This window comes from Oncorhynchus mykiss, chromosome 10, assembly GCF_013265735.2.
Source record: "Oncorhynchus mykiss isolate Arlee chromosome 10, USDA_OmykA_1.1, whole genome shotgun sequence".
Taxonomy (NCBI): Eukaryota; Metazoa; Chordata; class Actinopteri; order Salmoniformes; family Salmonidae; genus Oncorhynchus; species Oncorhynchus mykiss.
Window position 1 is genome coordinate 27656226 of NC_048574.1, and position 26559 is coordinate 27682784.

The 26559-nt window shown below is 41.3% G+C and overlaps 1 protein-coding gene across 6 annotated transcripts in view; it reads right to left on the reverse strand.

Moving 5' to 3' along the window:
* Positions 1-836: 836 nt before the first annotated feature.
* The window catches only part of cux1a (cut-like homeobox 1a), a 213093-nt gene continuing 187370 nt past the window's right edge, over positions 837-26559 (reverse strand). For all 6 annotated transcript variants that reach the window (XM_021617952.2, XM_021617950.2, XM_021617951.2 and 3 more), the window contains 4 exons: positions 21575-21877; positions 18245-18433; positions 10905-11208; positions 837-10743 (listed from right to left, as the gene is read on the reverse strand). In XM_021617952.2, coding sequence (XP_021473627.2) covers positions 10287-10743; positions 10905-11208; positions 18245-18433; positions 21575-21877 — 1253 coding nt within the window. In that variant the 3' untranslated portion in view covers positions 837-10286. The remainder of the gene's footprint in view (positions 10744-10904; positions 11209-18244; positions 18434-21574; positions 21878-26559) is intronic.

The window sequence follows — 26559 nt, forward strand, 5'->3', positions numbered from 1 at the left end:
TTTGTCACTGTTATAGTGCAATTAATGTATTGTTTAGTGTTGTGTAGTGGCTTTGCTGGCATGCACCCCCCCCAGTAAAGTTTTTGTTAGCCCCACCAAGGATGGGAATCCATACAGCTGCAGCAGTGCTGGAGGTTATTGGACCAAGTTATGCAAACAAACAAACAAACATGTATTAACTAAAAGATTACTACCATATTGATACTGGTTTAGTTTGTACCTCCTATGTGGAGTTGTGAGTGGGACACATTTAACTTTTAGTAATTTTGCAGGCACTCTTATCCATAGCGACTTAAAGTAGACCTACTAGGACAAGAGTACTGCTATAATTTTATAGATTGATGGGAAGTGCTAGCTATAGTTGAAAGGTCTTCAAAAGAGGCTCTATAAATAATCCAGCAGGACCACTTCCTGTCTATGGAGCCCGTCATGACCATTTCCTGTCATCTAGAGACCCACAGGACCAGGAGAGGAGGAAGAGGTCAAGGGTCACCAAGGCTCATTAAGCACATCACAGATACTACTTCCTAGGAAAACGTATGTTATTGGAAAACAGGTGTTTTAGTTACAATTGAAGGAATATGCACCATTAGTGACCTATGGGCAACATACAGTACTCAGTAACGTGTGCTGTGTAATAGGCTGAGGTAACGGTCAGTTGTATTGAGAGTGTAGTTTCTAGGGTGTAAAGCTGTGGTGTTTTTAGGACTGCGAAGATGCCAAGTAGACTATTCGGAAACACCTTAGGCCACTTCAGTCAAACCCGTCACATGGCATTACATACATTGCAAATGTTTATACCTTTTAATAACATGCAAAAAAAGACACCACCCAACTTTGTGTTTGTATAAAAGATATTTACTTCAATTATCACACCTAGGGTGCTAGTGAATAATAATAATAATAATAATAACAATAATACATTGTGAGTTTCATACAGTGATATTGCTTCTCCATATTGTATAGGGACTGTCTTACAGTGCTGGGAACAGACTACATGACTTAAATGACCAAATAAAAAGGAACCAAACGAGAGAACAAACTGAAACTGGAAGAAGATTATTTTTTTCCTGTGAAGGTGGAGTCAACCTTTCATTGCTGATCATGAGGCTTAGAATTGCTTCATAGAAAAATAAAAATCAGCCGACAGCAACTAACTACACCTCTCTCTGGACTGAAGATGAAGGGGGAGAACTGTTTTTGCCAGTGACAGTGACACAAGGACTCTGCTAAAAGTAGTTTCCACCTGAGCTTTGAGACAAAATTAGACCAGCTGAGATGGTGGGAGGGTTCCTCACTTCAAAAGCAGTCAGTAAAAAAAAAGAGGACACGAACTAAAAGGAATAAGGAAACTGCCTCCCATAACTGCATAGGAGCTGCTCAACACTCCACACACACGCCATGTCATATGAATGCCAAAATGTTTTGCCCCACGTCAAGCTATAATTCATAAGTGAAGTGTTGGAGGAAAAGTGAATTGCGCTGAAACTCTTCAGTTGGAAGTACCAACTCTTCGTTGAGAATTACACTTTTTTGGTTGAAGGGATTGTTTTTATTTTGTAAGATTATGGTAACTAACTTCAATGTGAAGTTTGGTTTTAAAAAAACTAATCACATAACCTTCATAAGAAACTAAATTGCACAAATCAATTTCTATGGAAGCGATATCTGTACATCTCCAATAACACTCGCATTTGCCAAAACAAGAGCTAAGCAATAAACCTTTCATTCAAGGTACTAAAAGGTCTCCTTAGCAGTAGAAAAAGAATTAAACAATATTTGGTATAAAATCTTGATCTTCTTTCACCCATTTACAAATCAAAAAGACTAAAACATGTTAGTCTCAATTATCTCAGAAAATCTACAGTGTCTATTGAAACAGGCATTCTCAAGTTCTGTAATTTAACGACATTTGACCAACAACGTGACCTATGTGTAATCAGAGAGTATATACACGGAATTGAAAGTCTACTGACACAGCAACTTGACATTACAGTAGATAAACTGATAGTGAGATGGCTGCCTGACCAAACATCAGAAAGTTGGAGACCTCTGGCACTTTGAAGGTTGAGAGCCGGCCAAATTGACACCATCCAACACCTAACTCATACACTCAGACTTCTTTCCATGCTTGATAAAAGTAGTGTCCTAGTTTCAAAATTATCAGCTGAAAAATAGACCTAAGGAAGGTTGCTTATAAACCTGGTAGGGTAGAAGTAAAGGGGAGGAGCAAAAAACCATTGGCGAGTATAGCTAGCTTTGTTCTTAACACAATTAAGCCTTGTTCAGACTGCAGGCCTTAAAACTCAAATCAGTTTTGTTTTTCAAATCCATTTTGGAATACGGACTGTACAAACAGCAAGTTACAAGTGACCAAATTGGAAATGTGTATTCAGACAGCAGTCATTTGCTGACATGGCTACGCTAGTAATGACGGGCGTGCACTGTGGTGTAGGCTGATTGGTGGCAGTGCTCCTGCTGCCTATCACTCAGAAGTAATGTAGCAGGCTAAGGTGACAACCTTCAAGTTGCTTTGCTTATAAAGCCTCAAAGTATAAGATGATCCAACTTTTAGTCACTTAGCTAGGTAGCTGTTTAGCTTTCTAGCACATTCACTAACAATGAACAAGCTAGGGAGGGGACCACATGTTCTTGTCAAACTGGAAACAGAGTAGCTAGCAAGCAACAAGATATGCCAAATAACAGTCTTAAAAACCATTTGAGGGCGAATAAATCAGATTTGACTGTTCAGACACAAGTTGCATGGCCAGGAATCATATTTGTATCAGACTTCAAAGGTGGTTTGAAATGTGGATTGAAATATTTGATTCCATGTACTTTTTGGCTGTTGAGACTGCAGGAAAAAGACCACATTCGAATCGGATATGCAAAATAAATGTGATTTGAGTCAACTTCCAATGTGAACAAGGCTATAGTCAATGAGAATCGGATTATACGACAACATGAAAACAACGATCTTAGACTTAGATATAGCACATGGCCAAACAAAGGTGAACTGGACACAAACACATTTGATGACTTCAGCAGGGATTTGTCCAGTTACAAATTCATACAGTCAGTTGAGGCCTTGGGAGCATGTCAATGTGAGTATGGAGACATAGAGCTGAACTGAGGGAGGGGACTCCATAGACACTCAGCTTATACGTCCTCCACCACAACATCCTCTCATATGAATAGAAAGCAAACAAGGTAGCAGCAAAGGACTGTGGGTGATGTAGTTATATCATGCTTCCTCACTAAAGCTCTAAAAACACAGCTTTCAAAAAACACAATATTGGATGTCACTCTAAAGGGAGCAAAATTAGTTGTCCATTTGGAGTTGGCCGACAAAGGCCCAAAACTACTGTAACACAACCAACCGTTAATCGATGTCAACATTTATTATATAGTTTTTCATCGTAACTTATATGCCAACTACCACTGAGTGTTGGATGCAAAATGTCAATCAGCAGTCAATCAGTAATGCATAAAGTAATGTGTGACCACACTTAAATAATCCAAATTCAGATTGAATATGACATTATTAATGCTGCCATTGTTGACCACTATTTTAGTCTCCATGTCCAATGTCACTGGCATCACAACTCTATTAACATGGCAACTTCTGATTCTTCTCACAATCACAAGACTACTGTCCCTGGCTGACTTCTGAGACTTAACACAAGCAAAAAGATGAGAAAAAAAGAAATGCATTAATGTTCAAATCAAATCTCATCTTAAAACGGGAAGGCAAATCAAAAGCAAATCATTCCAGATTTCATCACACTTTCAGCAAACATCGTCAAAAACCTTTTGTCACTACCAGTGTCTGTTGACATTGAATAAGGAGAATCTAACAAAGCCTAAGGAGTGTCTATACTATAAATAAAAGCAAGTATAGATTGGGGCTAGTGATGTGCAATGACATATGGTTCTGTTATGTAGATGCTTCAATGAGAATCAAGGCATTGGTCTTCATGTTTACTGGGTTAATGTTTGTCTCACAAATAACATAAGGTTATGAAATAATTGGAGGGTCATAAGAGAAATGTGAATCCATGATACACAAACACCATGAGATTAGCGCTGGCTAATGCTAATACGTATGCAACGATCCTTGAAGTCGATCTTACAGTGTGAGGTTTTCGTAGTCCTGATATGGGGAAAAAAACTAAGCTATGGACACATCAACCCTATAGAGAGAGAACTACCAATACTTTGACAGTAATAACAAAAAACAAACCCATAGTAATTCTTAACAACTTGCTATAAGGATATATATCTGTACAACTTTATATGACAGTGTATATAATATTGATAGCAATCTACTTTAGTTCTATAGAAAAATATTTGCAAAGGGCAAATTCCTGAAATTCATCCAAAATAATCATATGGTTTCTGCAACAATGTAACAACCAATGTTTTTCTTAACAACAGAAAAAGAACATGAAAACACAGAAGGGAACTGTAGCACAAAGAAACTGAACAAACACATGCAAAATGCCCTTTGTATAAACCAGTGTTGCTTTGGGTGCTTGCTCCAGGGTTCCACTGTCAAATCCAGTCCCCTAATTCTTCATGATACTCAGAATCTTACCCATTCATTCAGAAAGCTACAGACAACTCTGTGTCTACAAATCTAACCAACACTTTAAGAAAACCTTTCCCCGTCAATAACAGAAGTATACACATGAATAGGAGCAGAGAAAAGAGGACCGACCTCTAGTTCTTGGACACCCACTGCCTACAACATAAACACTGTATTAACTGCGACTGATAAACATTGCCTGTTCTTTATGTCTATATGAACATGTGCTAGACAATAACTCGGAAAGGTAATCAAGCCTGATTTGGTCCTCTTTCAATTGTATTGTTCATGTATTGGTGTGTGATATCTGTCCTTGTCTATGTTCTGTGCTGTTCTAGTCAGCATTATTTCCATGACTGTGGCCTCAAGGAGAATCGTGTCCTTGAATACTATAGGTGCAATCTCTTGTTCGAGAAGGAGAGTCTGACAAAGCAATGTCATGTGAACCTAACCTATAGCATGAGGAAAAAAGAGGTGTGGTACACGTTAACAAGAAGCAATGACGTTCAGACGGGTTGAAAATAGGGAAAAGTTCAAAACTAATTCCACCACAGAATGACTTCCATTAGCTCAGAGTGCACAACCCCCCTTTAAAAGATTACGATTAAAAAATAATCCAAAACACATTGATCTATGAATTAATAGGGATAAAATCAAATACAAGTTAATGATCAAAAACCTTTCCCTCTGGGCCAAAGGGCAAAACTACATGCGATGTTCCAAAATGGCTGACAGCAGAACGTGATTTGGGGGGAAAAGTGAGAGAACTCGTGTTCAAATCTTGCATTAGCATCAAATGAGAAATAGAAAAATAAAAACAAATCCACAGAAATGTAACTCAGAGTCAAAAAGCACTGCCTGTCAGCTATCGCTATTGTGGCCTGTACTAACAGGGTATAGCTGGGAACAGTTGACATCATGATAGCACAACTTGACATGTTAGTAATAATATCAAACTGAAATCCCTCTGGGAGACTCACATACTGTTGATGAAATCCCTCTGGGAGACTCACATACTGTTGATGAAATCCCTCTGGGAGACTCACATACTGTTGATGAAATCCCTCTGGGAGACTCACATACTGTTGATGAAATCCCTCTGGGAGACTCACATACTGTTGATGAAATCCCTTTCACTAGTGTCTCTACCAGACTCTCAAGGCTGCATCATTGTTAATGAGAGCCATACCGACTATCTGCATATGGACTTTTGATTGTGTACCTCCTACAGATCTGTGGCCTACAAGTCTGTATTGGCATCACCTCTGGAGGAGCCAGCCCAGGTCTGCAGACAGTCACAGAACTGGACCCCTTTTGTTCAACAGCAGTGGAGCGTTTCCAGACAAAACAACTTTGCTACAGACGTCAACAGCTGTGTTGAGGACACAGCATGTGGGAGACAAATCAAAATTATTGCTTGTTTCCATGTGGTGCCTGCACAAGACTTGGAGATCAGTGATGAAAAGTCTCATGAGAATGACGATGGGATGGGAGCAAGACTTCAGACTAAGAGACTGGGCCAGCTTACTGCATTCATTTATGAGCAATCCTTAAAACAATATCAACACTTCGGTCACTTTAAGGCAAAGGCACTCCTATGGACTTAAGATAGTCTGGAGGAAAAGACTCGCAGACGGTAAGTGCTAAGCTAAGATGTCTCTTTAATAGTGCTAAAACATCAACTCCTTTTTTGAAAGGTAATGTTTTTGGGTATGATCAATTTAAGCTTTACTTGCAGCCATTAAATGGAAAGACAATTATTTTAAACTTGTCGCAGTACTTGTGCTTTTATTCGAAGTTCAGTTGAACAATATGACCAGCTGATAGGGACTGCTGTGATTGGCCAGACTGGCAGTGTGGCACTTGAGGGAGCGTAGTTTGGAACCAGCCAGGACGCAGGGCTTCTGAACAGTGTGCTAACTTCACTGCCCTCCAGAGGTGATCTAATCACCACCAGCTTTGCTGTAGGAGGGGCAGCTGAACAGTAGGCATTCAGGACCCACTCTAGAGCCAGGGTATGACGCAAGGATCAGACAGCCATATATTAAGTCCAATGTATTGTGCTCCAAATGTGCACAATTTGAAAAGTTGACAATAATCTCTTTCTTTGTTGATAATGTGATGTCTTTAAAGAGTAAGCTTACTGTAAAGTCAGAATAGGATAGAACATTTTTAACAGCATGCAATTCAACTTTTAAGGTAAATTGTGACAGTTTATTTGCCTTCCGCCCTTTTTAGAGGTTGTTTGTCAGTAGTGCTTGTGCTTTACACACCTGTTTGTGTTATTGTTACGTATAAAAATGTAATTGGATACGTTTTTGTTTTAAGGAACTAAACCTATATTTAGCAAATAATAACTGCGGAAATAAACATCTCCTGAATAGTCTGTGTACGTAGTACTAAGAGCTTCACAAACGTTTTAGATGTCAGCAAGTGCATCACAGTTTATAGTTCACTCCAGTTTTCTGATCCCTAGCCTTGTGCAGGGCCACATGCTGGTTAGGTTGTAGAGACAGGAAACCTCCCGATCCAATAAACAGGAAATGCCAGTCACACTCTCTTGCTAGATCTAAGCCCATATATAGCGATCCGATCAGTACCTCAGTTTATTAATCTCAAATAAAGCTGGAACATTTCAGAAATAAAATGCCAGATTCAGAGGTGATGCCAAAGGACTGCAGTTCTAGACATTCAGATGCTATTGGTTCTCGAACCCCACCACAACTTCTGTCCTGTGCTGGGTTCAGTGATTCACGGAAAATGTACAAAATAGAATGAGTCAACCTGATTTCAATGATGCTTGCTGAGGTGATCTATCTTCATGGAAAATACATACAAGTTAAAAAGAAAAGAAAACTGCACAGACATCACGAAAGGTGAATGCACCATAATGCTATCGATGACATCATCTCTCAATTGAGTTCAAACCATATAAATGACACTGTCAAAACATATTCAAATTTCACTAATATACATGTATGACAACTACATCTCGTAAGTATAACCCAATACTGCCGGCAGTCTATCAGTCTAAAATGTTTTTTTTTTTTTTTTTTTACATGACCCCTTATAGTCCCACACGAAAATAACAATAATAATAATAATATTAATAATAATAATAATGTAAAACAAAAATCAAATAAGACATTAAAATGTAAAGTACAGCCCCTATAAATAAGTAGAACAAAAAAATGTAACAAAAAAAACTTTGTTGAAGTGATCTACTGTGAGTCGTTAATATATGGCAATAAAGGAGACCTAATGTATTTGTGAGTCTGCTATGCAGTAAGTGATAACTTGGAAAACAGCTTTAGAAGAAAGAAAGGGTGGCAGTTGTGCACTCTGTGTGCAGGCATGTACAAATCAAAGACGTATAAAACACGCACAGAGCCAATCACACTTAGGGGTGTGTATGGCAGAGCAGGGCAGCTAGTCCTCTCTAACACCCTTACACCCCTTTCCTACAGCACGTGCATACAACATCACACAAGCACACGTCTACTTGCGTACACGTACGTGTGCTCTCACACACTCAAACACAGAGGGAGAGGCAGTGGGCGGGCAGGCACTGTGAGCTTGTGGCATAGGAGGAACGGGAGAGGCGGGAGAAGGTTGTGATCGGTGTGTGCGAAGGGGTTTCTACTGTTCTACCATGTCTGGGAGAGGGAGGATGGGTTGAGGGTTGAGTATAAAATGAATGTCTTTGTTTCTTCCATTGACCCGTGTCAAGTGATCTTAACCTCTGAGATATATTCACGAGGCAAGCCAAGAGTTTCAGCTGAAGATAAGAGGACTTGTTGAGACCAGTGGAGAATGGAGATGCTACATAACAGTCCTGAATTGATCTTAAAACTGTTCATATAAGGAAGAGAGCGCATTAAGACTGGTGGAAGAATCAAGCTCGACTTTGAAACAGAGACGACCAAATTGGATGGGGGATGTCACATCAACAGTACTTTGGATAGAACTTTTGGTATTGGTTATTAAATAAGTAAAAATGTACCTTGAAATATCTCTACTAAGTACGGGTACATTTGGCCTCTTGACCTCTGAGCAAACCAACATGACAGCCTGTGGAGCATATTTCTCAGAGGGGTTTAAAGGAGGGACGTATGACAGGTCGACCATGACTAGATCAGTCCTGTAGCTCGTCGGTATGGGAATACACAAGCAGAGGAGAGTCAATCTCTTCCACCGACTCAGCGCACCGCATGCAACAGGAACGGGGGTTTCTTGTCTTTCTTTTTCTGTCTTTTGTTTTGACAATGTACATATATACATACAACCATAGGTAAAGAGTTGAGAGCAAAAGAGCCTGAACCTTGGAATATACAGTAAAGTGAGCTGTGCATCTCCTGGCTTTTTCACCCAATGAAACGCAAGCCTCCCCGTCCTAGGGCCAGCCTGTGAAGTACAGCGGCCATCGGCTCCACTGCCCGCCCCGGTTCTGAGGTCTCAATAGTGTGGTTTTTGTGGTTAAAAAGCAGGTTCGTAACTTTTTGTTTTAAAAAATATCTAGACGGAAATATTTTTCTCTCCATTAACTTGTATACATTTCATTATTTTTTTTGTTTGTTTTCTTAATTCTCAAACCTGATTTTGGCCTAAAATTGAGTGTATTAAACAAACGCTCCCGGTGCCACCAAAATGGCATCCCCGAAAGTCAGTTAAAGCTATGAAAGAAATGTGCACTACTTATCAAAAAGTTTCTAGATCACTCAAGAGAAAGAACACTAAAAGTCAGCTACCACAAAATGTTTTCAGATTTTTCCTTACATAACTGTTGCATTTTATGTTGTACGTTGAAAAAATGTGAATTAAAGTGAATCTTTTTTCATCATTCCTTTCAACAACTGATAAATCGTATGTTCACTTATCATTTTATCCTTCCCAAGTATTTAGGAATCGAAACTAGCATTGTTTAGAGTCGACCGACTGTGCAATCTCTTAGTGGCAACCAAATTGCTAAATACTTTTTTTCTTTCTCAGAGGAGAAAAATAACTATACAAAAATGTTGATTCCTTTCTCAATGGAGTCCATAGCATATTAAGAGTTCCAAAGCCATTACATGGCAACTTTTGGGGCACAGAGAAGAAGGTTGCTTGGGAAAGGATCACTTCATGGTCCTTCTCTCCTGCAGACACAAATGTTTTAAACGCTTGGCTTTCCGTTTGACGATCCTTACAGATACCAAACAGCTGCAATGGAGTTATTAGGAGGAACCTCTTAGAAAACAGAGAAAAGATTGTAACATTTAGTCTGTTAGATGTTGTGAGAATTCACTGAGCGAAAAAGGTTAGAAAAACTTTGAGGTGGCGAATAAATCTCTCAAAGGGAAACACACACACACACACACACACAAATAAAACACAGAATTGCTTCTCGTGACAGTTTCGTCCTGTGGAGTGAAGCTCCTTTGTGAGTAGCGCAAGTTTTTGTCTCTTTTGCACCTTTGGCCGGTGGAGTTGGGGCCCTTTGGCTAGAAGGGCTGTTAAGTGCTTTATCTACAAAGAAAATCAGGTTGTTGCTGTCGTTTCGCTTCTCAAAAAAATCTCTAAACCCTCTTTGATATGAAAACTCGTAAAAGACACCAGTTCTTCTCTGGCAGTACTGCTCCAGGCTTGGCCTTGGGACTGTGCAGTTAGGGCTCTAGAAAAATAGGAACTTTCCCCGGTAGCGTGAGCAGGGGGGACCATATTAGAACTCCCACTCATGGGGCTCGTCTTTACTTGCGGCCTTCTCCAGACGGTGGATGATATTATTGAGGTTGGCGGCTTTCTTCTTGCGCAGGCTGTTGTCGCGGGGGTTGCGGGCAGCGGCGGTAGCAGCCACGGACACAGAGGAAACATGGCTGATCTCGGGGAAGCTGAACAGGCTGTCCAGGGCACCGCCCTTGTGGTGGCCGCTGGTACCTGCGGCGGTGCTGCCGGTGGCCAAGGTGGTTCCCTCGTCCCTGTGGTCGGACCCCCACTCGCCCTCCGAGGCTGGGTGGTGCTCGTGGCCGGGGCGAGTGCCCTCCACCGTGCCATCCGACTCGGTGCCGTCGCAGCTTTCGCCCTCGCTGGCCTTGCCCGCTCTGGTGGACGGGGAGACACCCTCACCGCCCTCACCTCGCTGGATTTCCTCAATGAACAGCTCCCGTCGGATACGAGACCTGGAGGTTTGAGAGAGAGAACCCCAACAACCCTCAGTCAGACACAGACACACAGCTGGGAGTCTCTCATGTCAACACAGAAAAAAGCAAGAGTGACAAAAAAATATTTGGACCCAGATCTGCATCCATTTCCAGCCTTCTCCCAGTTCCTCTCCACCCACCTATAGTTGTGGAACCAGTTGATGACGGTGCTGGTCTTGAGGTTGAGCTGTGACGCCAGCTCCTCGATGGTCTTGGGCGAGGGGTAGGGCTTCTGCTGATAGGCCCTCTTCAGGGCCTCCTTCTCCTCGGGGGCCAGCACAACACGAGCCTTCTTCAGGTGCTGCTGGGGGGGCTGTTGCTGGTGCAGGTGGTGGCCGAGGCCGTGCTGGGGGCTGCCCCCCTGGCTGAAGTCTCCCCCTGACAAGCCCCCACTGTCCGCAGTCTGGCTCTCGCTCACCGAGCTGTGGCGCCGCTTCATGTAGGCTGGCGGGGAGAGGAGAGACGGGAGGGGAAAGGGTTAAAAGTGTGTGAGCCCTCTATAAAGAGACGGAAGGGTTAACTAAATCATGAGGATGCCATGTAGACTTGCCTGACAGGGCTGCACACAGGCCTGACAAATGAAAAGATGTTATCTTTAATTCTGCTTTAAATTCATACAAGCAACATGACACTGAAATGTTATCTGTCCACAGCAATTGAAATATAACAGCATTCCATTTCAACATACAACACATGTGGATGTGATCTTTTATAAGGATCACAGGCAGATGCCATAGCTAAATACACTAATACAAGAAACACAAAAATCAAATGCATTTATTACCACCAGGGGGCAGTATTACCACATAAATACTCAGGAGACGCTAATTCACTAACAAGACAACATGGGTGGTAAGGTTACCATAGAGCCTGCACCTCTAACGACCCATATTTTACAGTACTTGATATGTTTAAACACGTTTACATGGCATGTGTGACACGGAAGTCACACAAGTCACATTATGGACCAAAAATAGAAACATGTTTTATTATATGGGTCATTCTTGAATTATGTGGCATTTGTTTGGAGGAACAAACCTGCTATAAATAAATGAGCAAGGAAATACAAAAATGCTGACCAGAATTCATAAATGTTTCTCTACATACAGTCAGGTCCATAATTATTGGCAAAATTATGAGGAAAAAAATTATAAAATAAATAATACAAATTCTGATCTATATTGTATGCTTCAATGTTTTTTTTAAATTAAATTATTTTATATGAATACAATTTTTCAGAGAAAGAGATTTTGTTTAACAATGAAATAAATATAGGGGTAAAAATGATTGGCATCCCTGTTTTCAACACTTTTTTCCTAAACTGTTTTCTGAGATTGGAGAACACGTTGGGAAGGATATTGGACCATTTCTCTGTAGAGAATCTTTCCAGATCTAATGGACTGCCCTCTTCAATTCAAACCACAAGTTTTCAATGGGGTTCAAGTCTGGAAACTGAGATGGCCATTGCAAAATGTTGATTTTGTGGTAAACTAACTATTTTTTGTGGATTTTGATTAGTGCTTGGGATTATTGTCTTGAGGAAGATCCACTTGTAGCCAAGTGTCAGCCTCCTTGCAGAGGCAAGCAGGTTTTTGGCTAAAATGTCCTGGTACTTAGTCACGTTCATGATGACGTTGACCTTAACAAAGGCCCCAGGACCAGTGTAAGCAAATTAGCCCCTTAACATCAAAGATCCACCACCATATTTTACTGTAGGTTAGGGCTGGGAGATATATAAAATTCATTTGAAGGTATGTTTGTGTGCAATATTCCAAATACCTGTATCGCAATGTCTTTTTTAAACATTTTTTACGACCGTTTATGTCTGCTTGTTCTCATGTTGTCTTTTTGGTTTCGTGTCCTTCGCTCCTTCTGTGCTATATGCACCTTCTTGTTTACACCAGAGAACTGTATTTAATGACAAGATGCATGTCTCTGTTTAACAATGGGAGATGTTGTTCCAAAGGCAGGCAGGCAGGGGAAAAGCTTAGGTCCTAAATAAGCCCATAGAAATGCATTGGGATTATTTTGGACAGTTTTTAGCGCTTCCCCTCTTCCTCTATGGTTCTCACACACACACACACACACACACACACACACACACACACACACACACACACACACACAAGGGGTTGGTCCAACAGAATGGGTCATATGGACACCGTAACACATTGAGACGTTATTTTACTGTAATAGAGGAGACGTTAACCTTTCTAATGATACCCTTTTTATGTCTCAACTACTCAAATTGTGCACAGAGCAGACACTACTAAAACAGGAGTATCAATGACCATTGATTCTGGAAAATGAATGCTAAGTTTGTTGAGCGCGGCATTGCGGTACCAAGTACCGCTAGCAGCATTTTAGCCAAAGACAATTACATAAGGAATTGGCAACTCGCTCTCGTTCTGAAAAATAAGGTAGGCCACTTGATTTCAACATCTGAACAAAGTGGACAGGCTAGCATACTGTTTAAACAGTTGAGATGGATAGAAGGGTGTGTTCATAACAACTGTTCTACCTTGTTAGCTAGCAAATAGATCCAAGTTGGCTAAACTTTAAATATAAAGATTAGCTGGCTACTCACTAGCATGTGTGCTTGTGTGTCAGAGATTATTTATGAGACCTGTGTTCATTTTCTATAATGCCTTCTACAAGTAGTTAGTCATTATTAGGTTCGGGTTCATGGTTTGGGTTCATTTTCATAGACATACTTGAAAGACAGATCAGTGATTGCAAAAAAAGCAGGTTAAACTATTTTGATAATATACTTAAATTATTAGTGGGTCTGGTGGAAGGCTTATATTTGGCCTTTCACAAGACCTGAATTCATTAAATTATTGCTGACCATTGGAAATGCAGTGTATATGACCTTTATTTTAAAACAAAGCTTACTTAGAGAAAACATTTTTTTTTTTTAATCAATAAAGCATCATACACAACAATTTGACAAAAAATATTTTTAGGCCATACCGCCCAGCCCTACCACATATGCTTCTGTTTTTCCAACGCCAAACCCACCACTGGTGTGCGTGGCCAAAGAGTTATATTTTCATGTCATCTGACATAGCACCCCCTGGAGTTTGATAAACGGCATTGGCATCATGAACTTTACTAAGTACCAGGACATTATAACCAAAACCCTGGTTGCCTCTGAAGAAATAAAATAAATGTATAAAATAAATGAAAGTGGGATTAATTACTTAAACAATGATTTATCTATGTATGTGTATTTATTTATATTTTTGTATGCGCATGTATTTATTTATGTGTGCATTTATTTATTAATTAATTAATTTATTCATTCATTCATTCATTTAATTATGTTTGGTCCTCCATACATTTTAGAAAAAATGTACACGATTTTCAGAGGTAGAGGCCACAAACGCTCAAATCAGCATTACTTCAAAAATAATTTACTAAAGTGAATAAGATGAATCATTTTTCTCACAATGTTATCTCGCTTCATTTACACTGAGTAACACTGGATGTAGACACACCACACTATCAATGGAATCCTCAAATATATGACATACTAAAAGGTTGTGATTAGTTTATCATTTTATTTAATATAGACCCCTCCCCCGATAACAGTTTGCCCTTTGAGAGAATGCTCAAGGTTCTTGTATATCCTATATCCTGATTTAAGGCAGTAACACTAATTAAATAAAACTGAGGGACACACATTATACTAGTAAAAAAAGTTATTTAAAATGGTCTTTATTTTTATTGTATTAAATATTTATTTATTTATAAATATGTATTTATACAATGTATTAAATGTATACATTATTTATACAATGTATTAAATACTTTTGTTCACTTTCTAGCCTTCAAGATATCTTAAAATCCCCAAAACATGTCAGTACATCTCTGGCTTGTACCAGTAGTGATGTGTAACGTGCTTTAAACAACACATAAATAACGTTTTGCAGTATAAAGGACTTGCATTATGTTTAATTATATGGACATCAGCAAGAAATAGGTTCACTGTTCCTACCATTAATGCTTATTGTGAAGACAAACTTCAACCTCCCCTGCCAGGAGTTCACAGCCAAAGACAGAGCAATCCTGAAGAAAATACATTTTTCTGAAGAAATATACAGATTAGGTTGGTATACAGTGGGGCAAAAAAGTATTTAGTCAGCCACCAATTGTGCAAGTTCTCCCACTTAAAAAGATGAGAGAGGCCTGTAATTTTCATCATAGGTACACTTCAACTATGACAGACAAAATGAGAAAAAAAATCCAGAAAATCACATTGTAGGATTTTTAATGAATTTATTAGCAAATTATGGTGGAAAATAACTATTTGGTCACCTACAAACAAGCAAGATTTCTGGCTCTCACAGACCTGTAATTTCTTCTTTAAGAGGCTCCTCTGTCCTCCACTCGTTATCTGTATTAATGGTATTAATGAACTTGTTATCAGTATAAAAGACACCTGTCCACAACCTCAAACAGTCACACTCCAAACTCCACTATGGCCAAGACCAAAGAGCTGTCAAAGGACACCAGAAACAAAATTGTAGACCTGCACCAGGCTGGGAAGACAATCTGAAATAGGTAAGCAGCTTGGTTTGAAGAAATCAACTGTGGGAGCAATTATTAGGAAATGGAAGACATACAAGACCACTGATAATCTCCCTCGATCTGGGGCTCCACGCAAGATCTCACCCCGCGGGGTCAAAATGATCACAAGTGAGCAAAAATTCCAGAAACACACGGGGGGACCTAGTGAATGACCTGCAGAGAGCTGGGACCAAAGTAACAAAGCCTACCATCAGTAACACACTATGCCACCAGGGACTCAAATCCTGCAGTGCCAGACGTGTCCCCCTGCTTAAGCCAGTACATGTCCAGGCCCGTCTGAAGTTTTCTAGAGAGCATAAGGATGATCCAGAAGAAGATTGGGAGAATGTCATATGGTGAGATCAAACCAAAATATAACTTTTTGGTAAAAACTCAACTCGTCGTGTTTGGAGGACAAATAATGCTGAATTGCATCCAAAGAACACAATACCTACTGTGAAGCATGGGGGTGGAAAGATCATGCTTTGGGGCTGTTTTTCTGCAAAGGGACAAGGACGACTGATCCGTGTAAAGGAAAGAATGAATGGGGCCATGTATCGTGAGATTTTGAGTGAAAGGGCATTGAAGATGAAACGTGGCTGGGTCTTTCAGCATGACAATGATCCCAAACTTCGTAAGAAGCATTTCAAGGTCCTGGAGTGGCCTAGCCAGTTTCCAGATCTCAACCCCATAGAAAATCTTTGGAGGGAGTTGAAAGTCTGTGTTGCCCAGCAACAGCCCCAAAACATCACTGCTCTAGAGGAGATCTTCATGGAGGAATGGGCCAAAATACCAGCAACAGTCTTTGGAAACCTTGTGAAGACTTACAGAAAACGTTTGACCTCTGTCATTGCCAACAAAGGGTATATAACAAAGTATTGAGATAAACTTTTGTTATTGACCAAATACTTATTTTGCACCATAATTTGCTAATAAATTCATTTAAAATCCTACAATGTGATTTTCTGGATTTTTTTCTCTCATTTTGTCTGTCATAGTTGAAGTTTACCTATGATGCAAATTACAGGCCTCATCTTTTTAAGTGGGAGAACTTGCACAATTGGTGGCTGACTAAATACTTTTTTGCCCCACTGTAAGTATATTATGTAGTTACCCATCTCATCATAATCTTATTTCTTTATTATGTTGTTAAGTATTTCACATATACTATTGTCTCTGTTTTTTACATTTTGCTCTTATTCTAGCAGGCCCACTGAATGGCTGTTCAGATCGGACAGTTCTGTTTTGTCTGTAATATAGTTGTTTTCTCTATCACAGTGTGCCTGTTAGACTAAATACATGAAACCGGAATTGTTCCCCTTTTTTATTTCATAGATAATGACATTAGATATTTTAATGATATATGGACCGCCAAAATCACACGGAGAGACGCCATCAATGGCCTCAAAATTTGCACAAAACTACCTGCGCTAAACAGTTATGTCAGCTTACAAACATTAGAGTTGTAGCTAGTACACCCAAGCAGTTTCTAAAGAATTTAGCTAGTCCCATTTGACTACATAACAGTATTCTCTCTTGAAATCTGGGTTCCTCGAGTTTCCCAGCCGTAGCCTGCCTAGGCTATATGCCAATGGTCGAAAATCAACACAGGTAGGCTGCAATTGTTTTCAAATATGCAGCCTATCTGACTGATAAACCTTAGCTTACAGCCCAACACATTTTAAACTACATATTTAGTCTACTTAGCATATGGAAGATCAAAACAATTCCTCTTTTCTACAAATGAACCATTCAATCTATCTGCTTATTTTACCAACATTGATCCGAGTAAACTTGAGAAATTTACACACTATGACGAAGTTGATGCTCACAGCCCGTCAGCTTCCTCCTGTTCACTCCTGTGCTTTCTACTTCAAGCGTGTACACGTGCGTAAAAACAACCACACTTTTCATTTGATTTGGTCTTGAGGCAGGGAAAATAACTTCCAGGCCCTAGCGTTAGCTGGCTGATGATGAGGCTCCCAGAGGTTAGCCTCCATGCTACGCTAACCCACACATACCCCTGCAGGCTGGGCATTGACTCATAAGTAGCCTAGCGTCAGCCCCAGCCCCAAAGAAGGACCAGTAATGATGATACCCTGGGAGAAGTGTTAAATAGGCCTAATCACTCCAAGAATGTTCACTTAGCTTACAGAGAGTGGGAAGTGGGTGGAAGGGGAGAAAAGAGGGCTCTGATGAGTGCATTGGACTTTGAATAAGTGTACCCCGGAGAGATTGGGGCCTGTCATGTTTGATGAGAGCGTTGACGTCTCACACCCAGATCGATCTCGACAGCATTGAGAAACACATACCCCCCCACCCCCCGCTCTTCGACACACACACACACACCTCCTCCCCCCTTTCTTTTTAACCAGGAGCTCTGGGCATGGGCTGTTTGACACGGCAGCCCAGAGACACATCTGGGCTATTAGAGGAGGAAAAAGAGCAATCACTATTCCTCTTCCTCTCTCTTGTTGGCTAGATTGCGCTCTTGCTCCATCTCGTTTCACAGTATTCTTTACTTCCGTTTACGAGGGTAGCATGGCGGCCTTGAGGATATGGCACGATCCTGGGGGGACGACGACGACGACTGATGTTGGTGGGTAAAAATATGGCCTATGGAGGTAGCTATCCAGTAGCTAGATCAGTGTACAAAGACTGTTCTTTCTATCCTAGTATCTGTCTAAGTTACAAGTACAGGACATAGGACACACTAATGCCCAACTCCAAATCCTATCCAAGGAAAACGAGGCACAAATTCTGCCTAAACTGTCAGAGTACAAGGCGGGGTAAATGGCACACTGTCGTAAGGGCTAGGTTAGGGGGTGATTTAGAACTGGTTACAGAGTTGAGGTAGGGCTGGAGGTAAAGAACACTAAAAATAGAGAGGGGAGGAACGAAGGATTACCTTTCTTCTCCATGCGTTTCATGTCCATGAGTTTCTCCACATTGCGTGGATCCTGAAGCCAGAGCTGCATGCGGACGAAGGGCTCACGTCCCTTCAGACTGAGCTTGTGCCAGGGCTTGGGCCTCGCCAGCAGGTCAGACACTGAGCCCTGGGTCAGACCCAAGATGGTCTCCCCAAACAGACGCTGACCTGGGGAAAGAGGAGGGGTTATATCCACACAGAGAGAGGGATAGTCACTAGAAGGCCAGTATAATCAGGAATACATTGTATGATTGACATGTTGTAGGTTAATATGAATCAAGGTTACACATTTTTTTACGAAAAACTAAAACTGTAAACCAGCTGAAGCATGGATAGAGCAATATTCAGAAGAAAAAAAAGTGTCAAACTTAAAGAGTACCTGAAAATCTATTTTAAAAGGATTAGAATTAGGGCATGTACTACTGTCAACATTTAAAAGCCTTTTTTTCACTTTGCTTGCTGTTGGAATAAACTTGGATTCCTTGCATGAACACGCATCAACGCTACACATTCTTTAAGTTTCCGAGGTACGGGGGAGGGCGGCATTGAAAACTTGCCATCAGAAGTTGGCAGCATTTTGTCTGCTGCAACTGTGGCTGACTTCACTCAGAGAAGAAACAGTTTAAATAGTCTTTGACTGGCGTTTGAGCGCCTGAGTTGTTTTAAAGGCATAAAAAAAAGGTCTGGATTCACATAAATAAATAAAAAACAAGCACCAAGGTCTCCCTCTCTGTTCGCAGCATAAACATTCACCACAGCAGAATCCCAGGTTCTTGAAAGGCTTCAAAGCTTGCGAGCTCTCACGCAGAGCGCTGCGGAGCTCTATTTCCCCCCACTATATCCCAGGGGACCCCTCAAACATGCCTTTGGCAGCAAGGAGGGGGGTTGTGTTGCTCTACCCTGTGCTTCTCACACTGTTTTTTATGCAGGTGAGCTGAATGTCGGGCGGCTGAACAAACGCAGGCAGGCAGCGTAGCGGAGAGAGAGAGGCTGAGATGTGAAGCGCTACTGAAAGGCGCTGGGATTTGGGGAGCAGTTCCTCTAAAGAGAAGAGAAGTGGATGAGTAGACAGCATGGGGCTGGGAGACAGAACAGGTGACGCCAGTCCCGCTGAGAGAATCTCTTGGGTGTGAGATGGAAGGGCTGTTTTACAGTTTCCTCCTCTCACTGACTCCTACAGAGCTTTGTTTGTGCGCTGAACACACACATTCTCTCTCACTTATATTACACATGGAAATGTTACAAATACGCACACAGCTCCAACTGCATTCTTATCACATTCAATTGGATGCCGTGATGCACACAGCAGCCCTGTGGATCTCAGTCTATGTATTAAAGTAAAGTAAAGTACAAGGGTGAACTTGTTCATCTATTCTAAATAACCCATGAGGGTCTAAATCATTTCACACAATTCCATTGTCATAAATCACAGCACCTTAGAAAATACATATTGTGGACCACCACATAATAGAATGTACCATTGAAAATTATTAGATGTAGGTGCAATCAGCAGGGGTAAACATGTTCATTGAGAGGCACCCTTTGTGCCCATATTTCCTAAACTGTGTGAAACAAAATAACTTTGAGTCCTGTAAGAAATCTGATTTGGCTGTGTGCGTCATCTGTGTCAGTGTGATTCTAACTTCATTTTTCGTTGCCTTACCGATATTAAGGATAGTGGCTAGTTGTTTTGGTGAACATGGGAGTATTTGGTCCAATCTCAGTGCAGTTTGCCTAATATTGTCCGAATATGCCTGGGCTATATCAGGTAGAAGACAGACTAGGCTAGTAGGCTAAGCATATTACTATTTGTATTACCTTTAGTTATTCAGGAGAGCTAGTGAAAACACATTGTATTTTATAACAACCTAGCCAAGAGGGTGCAGTGCTACAGTAAGGCTACTGTAGCTGACAGACATGGAAGTGATTTGGCCCGATCTCTGTGAGTTTGGCTGAAGGGAGCTGCTAAACGACACCATCCATCACTGGTCCTGGCCACCTCACAGTAGAGGGGGGAGTTAGCTGCGGCCAGGTCTAGGGAACAGTGATGGGAGGGAGGGAGACAATTCTCTGTGGGGCTAATTGAGCAGTCAGAGCGTGATGCGGAGAGCAGTCCTATGACAACCAGGCTTTGTCCCAATACTCTAAAATTGCTTGTGTTCCTCATCTCCTTTCCTAAGGAATTAAGGCCAGCCATAGGTGGAAGGACTGGATAAGTCTCCACTATGCTGCTTGAGCCTGTTTCTCTGGTAATGTATCAACCAAACTGTAACTATTAAAGCTAGAATCCTTAGTTGAAACAATACCAAAGCCTGCCTCTGTTTTGGTGAAAGCTGAGGGATGGGCCTGGAGAAATGTAACCATTCTCAAATTCCTAGCAGAGGTATAGAAGCAAGGACTGGCCATCCCATAAATCAAAAGTATAGTTTGAACCATGTTTTAAGGCTATACAGGGTTTGTATATATTTACATTGTTTACAAACATTGGAGTAAAAAATGTGTTTGTAGCAACTAAAGATTCTACCTTTAACCATAATCAACAGATAAGTGACTCATTAAATCCAACTGGCTCAGAGGCTAACCAGGAAAAACGTAGGCTTAAAGCTGGGCCACATCCCAATTGTGCCGCTACTCTGGCTGTGATAGTAGCTAGCTCCATCTTTGGGTCTTCCCAGGACAGTGTGTAAACTATGCTCTCTGTTCCTTTGTTGTGTGAGTTGATAGCTGGGCTGGTTAATTTTAGCTGAGGGGATGGCTAATGAGCAAGCTGGCCAGCTTGTGGAACATGGAAACTGGCTAAATCTTTCTGCCTTGGCAGCACTGTGTGACGCTGGTGGGGTAAAGAGCATATCCCCGTTCTGGAGCGGAGCTAATGTGTGCAATGATGACACGCTCCGAACCCGGCGCATCATTAATCGTTTGAAGTGTTGCAACTCTCAGCCAGGGCTTTTTAGAAATAATTGGAACAAATTATTATCAGTGAGGAAAGAATGCTTGTTGTGAGATTGTGCTGCTTGGTGGACACTGATTGTAGCTTTGGACCAATGTGCAATCCCTCCTCACCCCTCTACTGCCAGTGTGTGGTCACTGGTGACTGCCCTGGTACAAAATGGCTCATGGCATCACTCAGGTGCTACAGGTCTCATTAGTAGTGGATGAGGTTTGCTGTAGCCGTTGTTGTACACTTCAGGGAGAATAAGGGATACATTGATTTGGGTTTGTCTTCATTGTGCTGGTCAAAGCAAAAAGACAGAGTTGTAGAAGTGACTGCTGAAAGAAAGAGTGGCATATTCCACCACTCCAACTCACCGAGGTTGTTATCGGTCAGCACTTCCTTGACCTTCTTGGTGATGACGTAGGTGTCCAGCTCCGGGGACATGGCCACCATCTCCTGGATGCTGAGACCTGAGTGACCGGGGACGGGCAGCGGTGTGCCGGGCTGGGACTCAGAGGGCTCGCTGGGCTCCCTGAGGGGGAACTGGGACAACCCTCCTCCACCCCCACATCCCTCTCCTCCCACCTGCTCCCCCAAGCTCTTCACTGACTCCTCGGCTGAGCTGAGGGGTGACTCCGGTGCTGGGCTGCAGCTGGCTGAGGTCTTTGGGGTGTTCTCTGTGGGAACGGGAGAGAGAGAACCAAGGGTCAGAGACAAAGACATGTGATGGACCAGCCACTGCACAGACATGGTTAAAGGTGAGATGGCAACACGACCACTGTAGGACAGCCACATGATCAAAACATGTCAAGCTGTGCAGATTTCCTTGTAATTGATTGAATTGATTGGACCTAAATTTATTCTCTGATTACAAGTAACCCTTTAACAAGAGTCCTGTTACTGCGTTTCCACCAACTCTAGCACCCATACTGCATTAGCCCCCACACTGTCTGTCTATATCAGCTAGTCTCTAGCTAACTATATGGGCTACAGGTACTCCGCTCCAATGCTCCATCGACCAGGCAGTCATTCCAGCATGCACACACAGAGAGAATGATTGGCGCTAAAGTGTCACTGTGATTCTGTCATCTCCACCAGCACCCCCTCCCACCCTCTACCCAATGGCTGTGTGATGGCCCATTGCACGGCCAAAAAATTATTCTCCTGAGACAGCAGTCTGTCAGAGATGAGCAGAGGGAGAGAAAGCGAGAGAATGCAGAGCGGAGGAGTAGAAAATCACTACACGTGTATTTTCTTCCTCTCTGCGCATCTGTAAGAAAAGTGCACGTTGAGTTGCATTGACGGGAAAGCGCCTGTCAGTAGATCAGATAAGTGTGTGTGTGTGTGTGTGTGTGTGTGTGTGTGTGTGAGAGAGTGCGAGTATGCTGGCTGTATATGTTTTATGATTCTGTTCAAACAGTACGCTTTAAGAGTAAATGAACTTGAACACAAAACTTCTGACTTGAACATTAAAATAGACTTGTTTGTCACATTTCAGAGCACTACTAAGTTGGTGATGTCCAACACACTGGTCTTGGCACTCCTAGGCCAGTGACTACCAAAAGAAAGGATGTTGTGTACCCCTGCGTGTAACTATATCTACAGTGCATTCAGAAAGTATTCAAACCCTTTGACTTTTTCCACATTTTGTTACATTACAGCCTTATTCTAAAATGGATTAAATAAAATACATTCCTCAATCTACACACAATAGTCCATAATGACAAAGCGAAAAGTTTTTTTCGAAAAAAACATTATTTACATAAGTATTCAGACCCTTTGCTATGAGACTCGAAATTGAGCTCAGGTGCATCCTGTTTCTATTGATCATCCTTGAGATGTTTCTACAACTTGGGAGTCCATCTGTGGTAAATTCAATTGATTGGACATGATTTGGAAAGGCACACACCTGTCTATATAAGGTCCCACAGTTGAAAGCGCATGTGAGAGCAAAAACCAAGCCATGAAGTTGAAGGAATTGTCCGTAGAGCTCCGAGACACGATTGGTTTGAGGTACAGATCTGGGTACCAAAAATGTCTGCAGCATTGAAAAGTCCCAAGAACACAGTGGCCTCCATCATTCTTAAATGGAATGAAATTTGGAACCACCAAGACTCTTCCTAGTGCTGGCCGCCCAGCCATACGGAGCAATCGTGGGAGAAGGGCCTTGGTCAAGGGAGGTGACCAAGAACCCGATGGGCCCTCTGACAGAGCTCCAGAGTTCATCTGTGGAGATGGGAGAACCTTCCAGAAGGACAACCATCTCTGCAGCGTTCCACCAATCAGGATATTATGGTAGAGTGGCCAAAGGAAGCCACTCCTCATTAAAAGGCACATGACAGCCTGCTTGGAGCTTGCCAAAATGCACCTAAAGGACTCTCAGACCATGAGAAACAAGATTCTCTGGTCTGAGCATGAGACCATGAGAAACAAGATTCTCTGGTCTGATGAAAGCAAGATTGAACTCTTTGGCCTGAATGTCAAGTGTCACGTCTGGAGGAAACCTGGCACCATCCCTATGGTGAAGCATGGTGGTGGCGGCGTCATGCTGTGCGGATGTTTTTCAGCAGCAGGGACTGGGAGACTAGTCAGGATCGATTAAATGATCAACGGAGCAAAGTACAGAGAGATCCTTGATGAAAACATTCTCCAGAGCGCTCAGGACCTCAGACTGGGGCAAAGGTTCAACTTCCAACAGGACAATGACACTAAGCACACAGCCAAGACAACGCAGGAGTGGCTTCAGTACAAGTCTCTGATTATCCAAGCCAGAGCCCGGACTTGAACCTGATCGAATATCTCTGGGGAGACCTGAAAATAGCTGTGCAGCGAATCTCCCCATCCAACCTGACATAGCTTGAGAGGATCTGCAAAGAAGAATGGGAGAAACTCCCCAAATACAGGTGTGCCAAGCTTGTAGCGTGATACCCAAGAAGACTCAAGGCTGTAATTGTGCAAGTTCTCCCACTTAAAAAGATGAGAGGCCTGTAATTTTCATCATAGGTACACTTCAACTATGACAGACAAAACTAGAAGAAAAAAATCCTGAAAATCACATTGTAGGATTTTTGAGTGAGATCTTGCGTGGAGCCCCAGATCGAGGGAGATTATCAGTGGTCTTGTACGTCTTCCATTTCCTAATAATTGCTCCCACAGTTGATTTCTTCAAACCAAGCTGCTTACCTATTGCAGATTCAGTCTTCCCAGCCTGGTGCAGGTCTACCATTTTGTTTCTGGTGTCCTTTGACAGCTCTTTGGTCTTGGCCATAGTGGAGTTTGGAGTGTGACTGTTTGAGGTTGTGGACAGGTGTCTTTTATACTGATAAGTTCAAACAGGTGCCATTAATACAGGTAATGAGTGGAGGACAGAGGAGCCTCTTAAAAGAAGAAGTTACAGGTCTGTGAGAGCCAGAAATCTTGCTTGTTTGTAGGTGACCAAATACTTATTTTCCACCATAATTTGCAAACAAATACATAAAAATCCTACAATGTGATTTTCTGGATTGTTTTTCTCATTTTGTCTGTCATAGTTGAAGTGTACCTATGATGAAAATTACAGGCCTCTCTCATCTTTTTAAGTGGGAGAACTTGCACAATTGGTGGCTGACTAAATACTTTTTTGCCCCACTGTATGTTAATTTCATGTTTGTTTTTTTATACATTTGCAAATGAACAGTTTTTTCTTTGTTGTTATGGGTTATTGTGTGTAGAAAAAAAATCAATTCAATACATTTTATAATAAGGCTGTAACGTAACAAAATGTGGAAAAAGTCAAGGGGTCTGAATATTTTACGAATGCACTGTGTGTGTGCGTGTGTGTGTGTGCATAGCTACAGTGCCTTCAGAAAGTATTCACACCCTTTTCCACATTTTGTTGTGTTAAGCTCAGAATTTAAAATTAGATTTTGTGTCACTGGCCTACACACAATACCCCATAATGTCAAAATGTAATTATGTTTTTAGAAATTAATAGAAAATAAAAATCTGAAATGTCTTGAGTCAATAAGAATTGATTGCTTGGTTTCCAGCATTTTGCTGTATGGGAAAAATGAAGTGAATGTTTTTTGTTATTTATACTGAGTGTTTTCCATGGGCTGAAGTTTACTTGTTACGGCAAGCCTAAATATGTTCAGTAGTAAAATGTTGCTTAAAAAGTCACATAAGTTGCAAGGATTCACTCTTTGTGCAATAATAGTGCTTAACATTATTTTTGAATGACTACCTCATCTCTGTACCCCACACATACAAATAATTTTAGGGTCCCTCAGTCAAGTAGTGAATTTCAAACACAGATTCAACCACAAAGACCAGGGAGGTTTAACAATGCCTTGCAAAGAGCAAATATTGGTAAATGGGTAAAAAATACTAACACATTTTTGAATATCCCTTTGAGCATGGTGAAGTTATTAATTACACTTTGGATGGTGTATGAATACACCCAGTCACTACCTTTCTAACTCAGTTGAAGAAAACCGCTCAGGAATTTCACCATGAGGCCAATGGTGACTTAAAGACAGTTACAGAGTTTAATGGCTGTGACAGGAGAAAACTGAGGATGGATCAACAACATTGCAGTAACTCAACAATACTAACCTAATTGACAGAGTGAAACTAAGGAAACCTGTACATAATAAAAATATTCCAAAACATGCATCCTTGTTGTAAAGTAATACTGCAAAAAATGTGTTTTGTTTGGGGCAAATCCAATACAACACATTACTGAGTACCACTCTCCAAATTTTTAAGCAGCATCATGTTATGGGTATGCTTGTAATCGTTAAGGATGGGAGTTTTTCACATAAAAAAAACAATTGACAGAGTGAAAAGAAGGAATAAGGCACTAAAGTAAAACTGCAAAAGATCTGGCAAAGAAATTTACTTATGTCCTGAATACAAAGTGTCAAGTTTGGGGCAAATCCAACACTAAGTACCACTCTTCATATTTTCAAACATGGTGGTGGCTGCATGATGTTATGGGTATAATTGTCATCAGCAAGGACTAAAAGTTTTTATTAGAATAAAAAGAAACGAAAGCGATAAGCACAGGCAAAATCCTAGAGGAAAGGCTGCTTTCCAACAGATACGGGAGATAAATTCACCTTTCAGCAAGACAATAACCTAAAACCCAAGGCCAAATATACACTTATACATGACAAAACTACACATATTAGAGTGACCTTTGATTGTCCCCAGCATAAGGTGCACCTGTGTAATGATCATATGACCTGTGTAATGATCATGTTAAATCAGCTTCTTGATATGCCGCTCCTGTCAGGTGGATGGATTATCTTGGCAAAGGAAAAATGCTCACTAACAGGGATGTAAATACATTTGTGCACAAAATGTAAGAGACATAAGC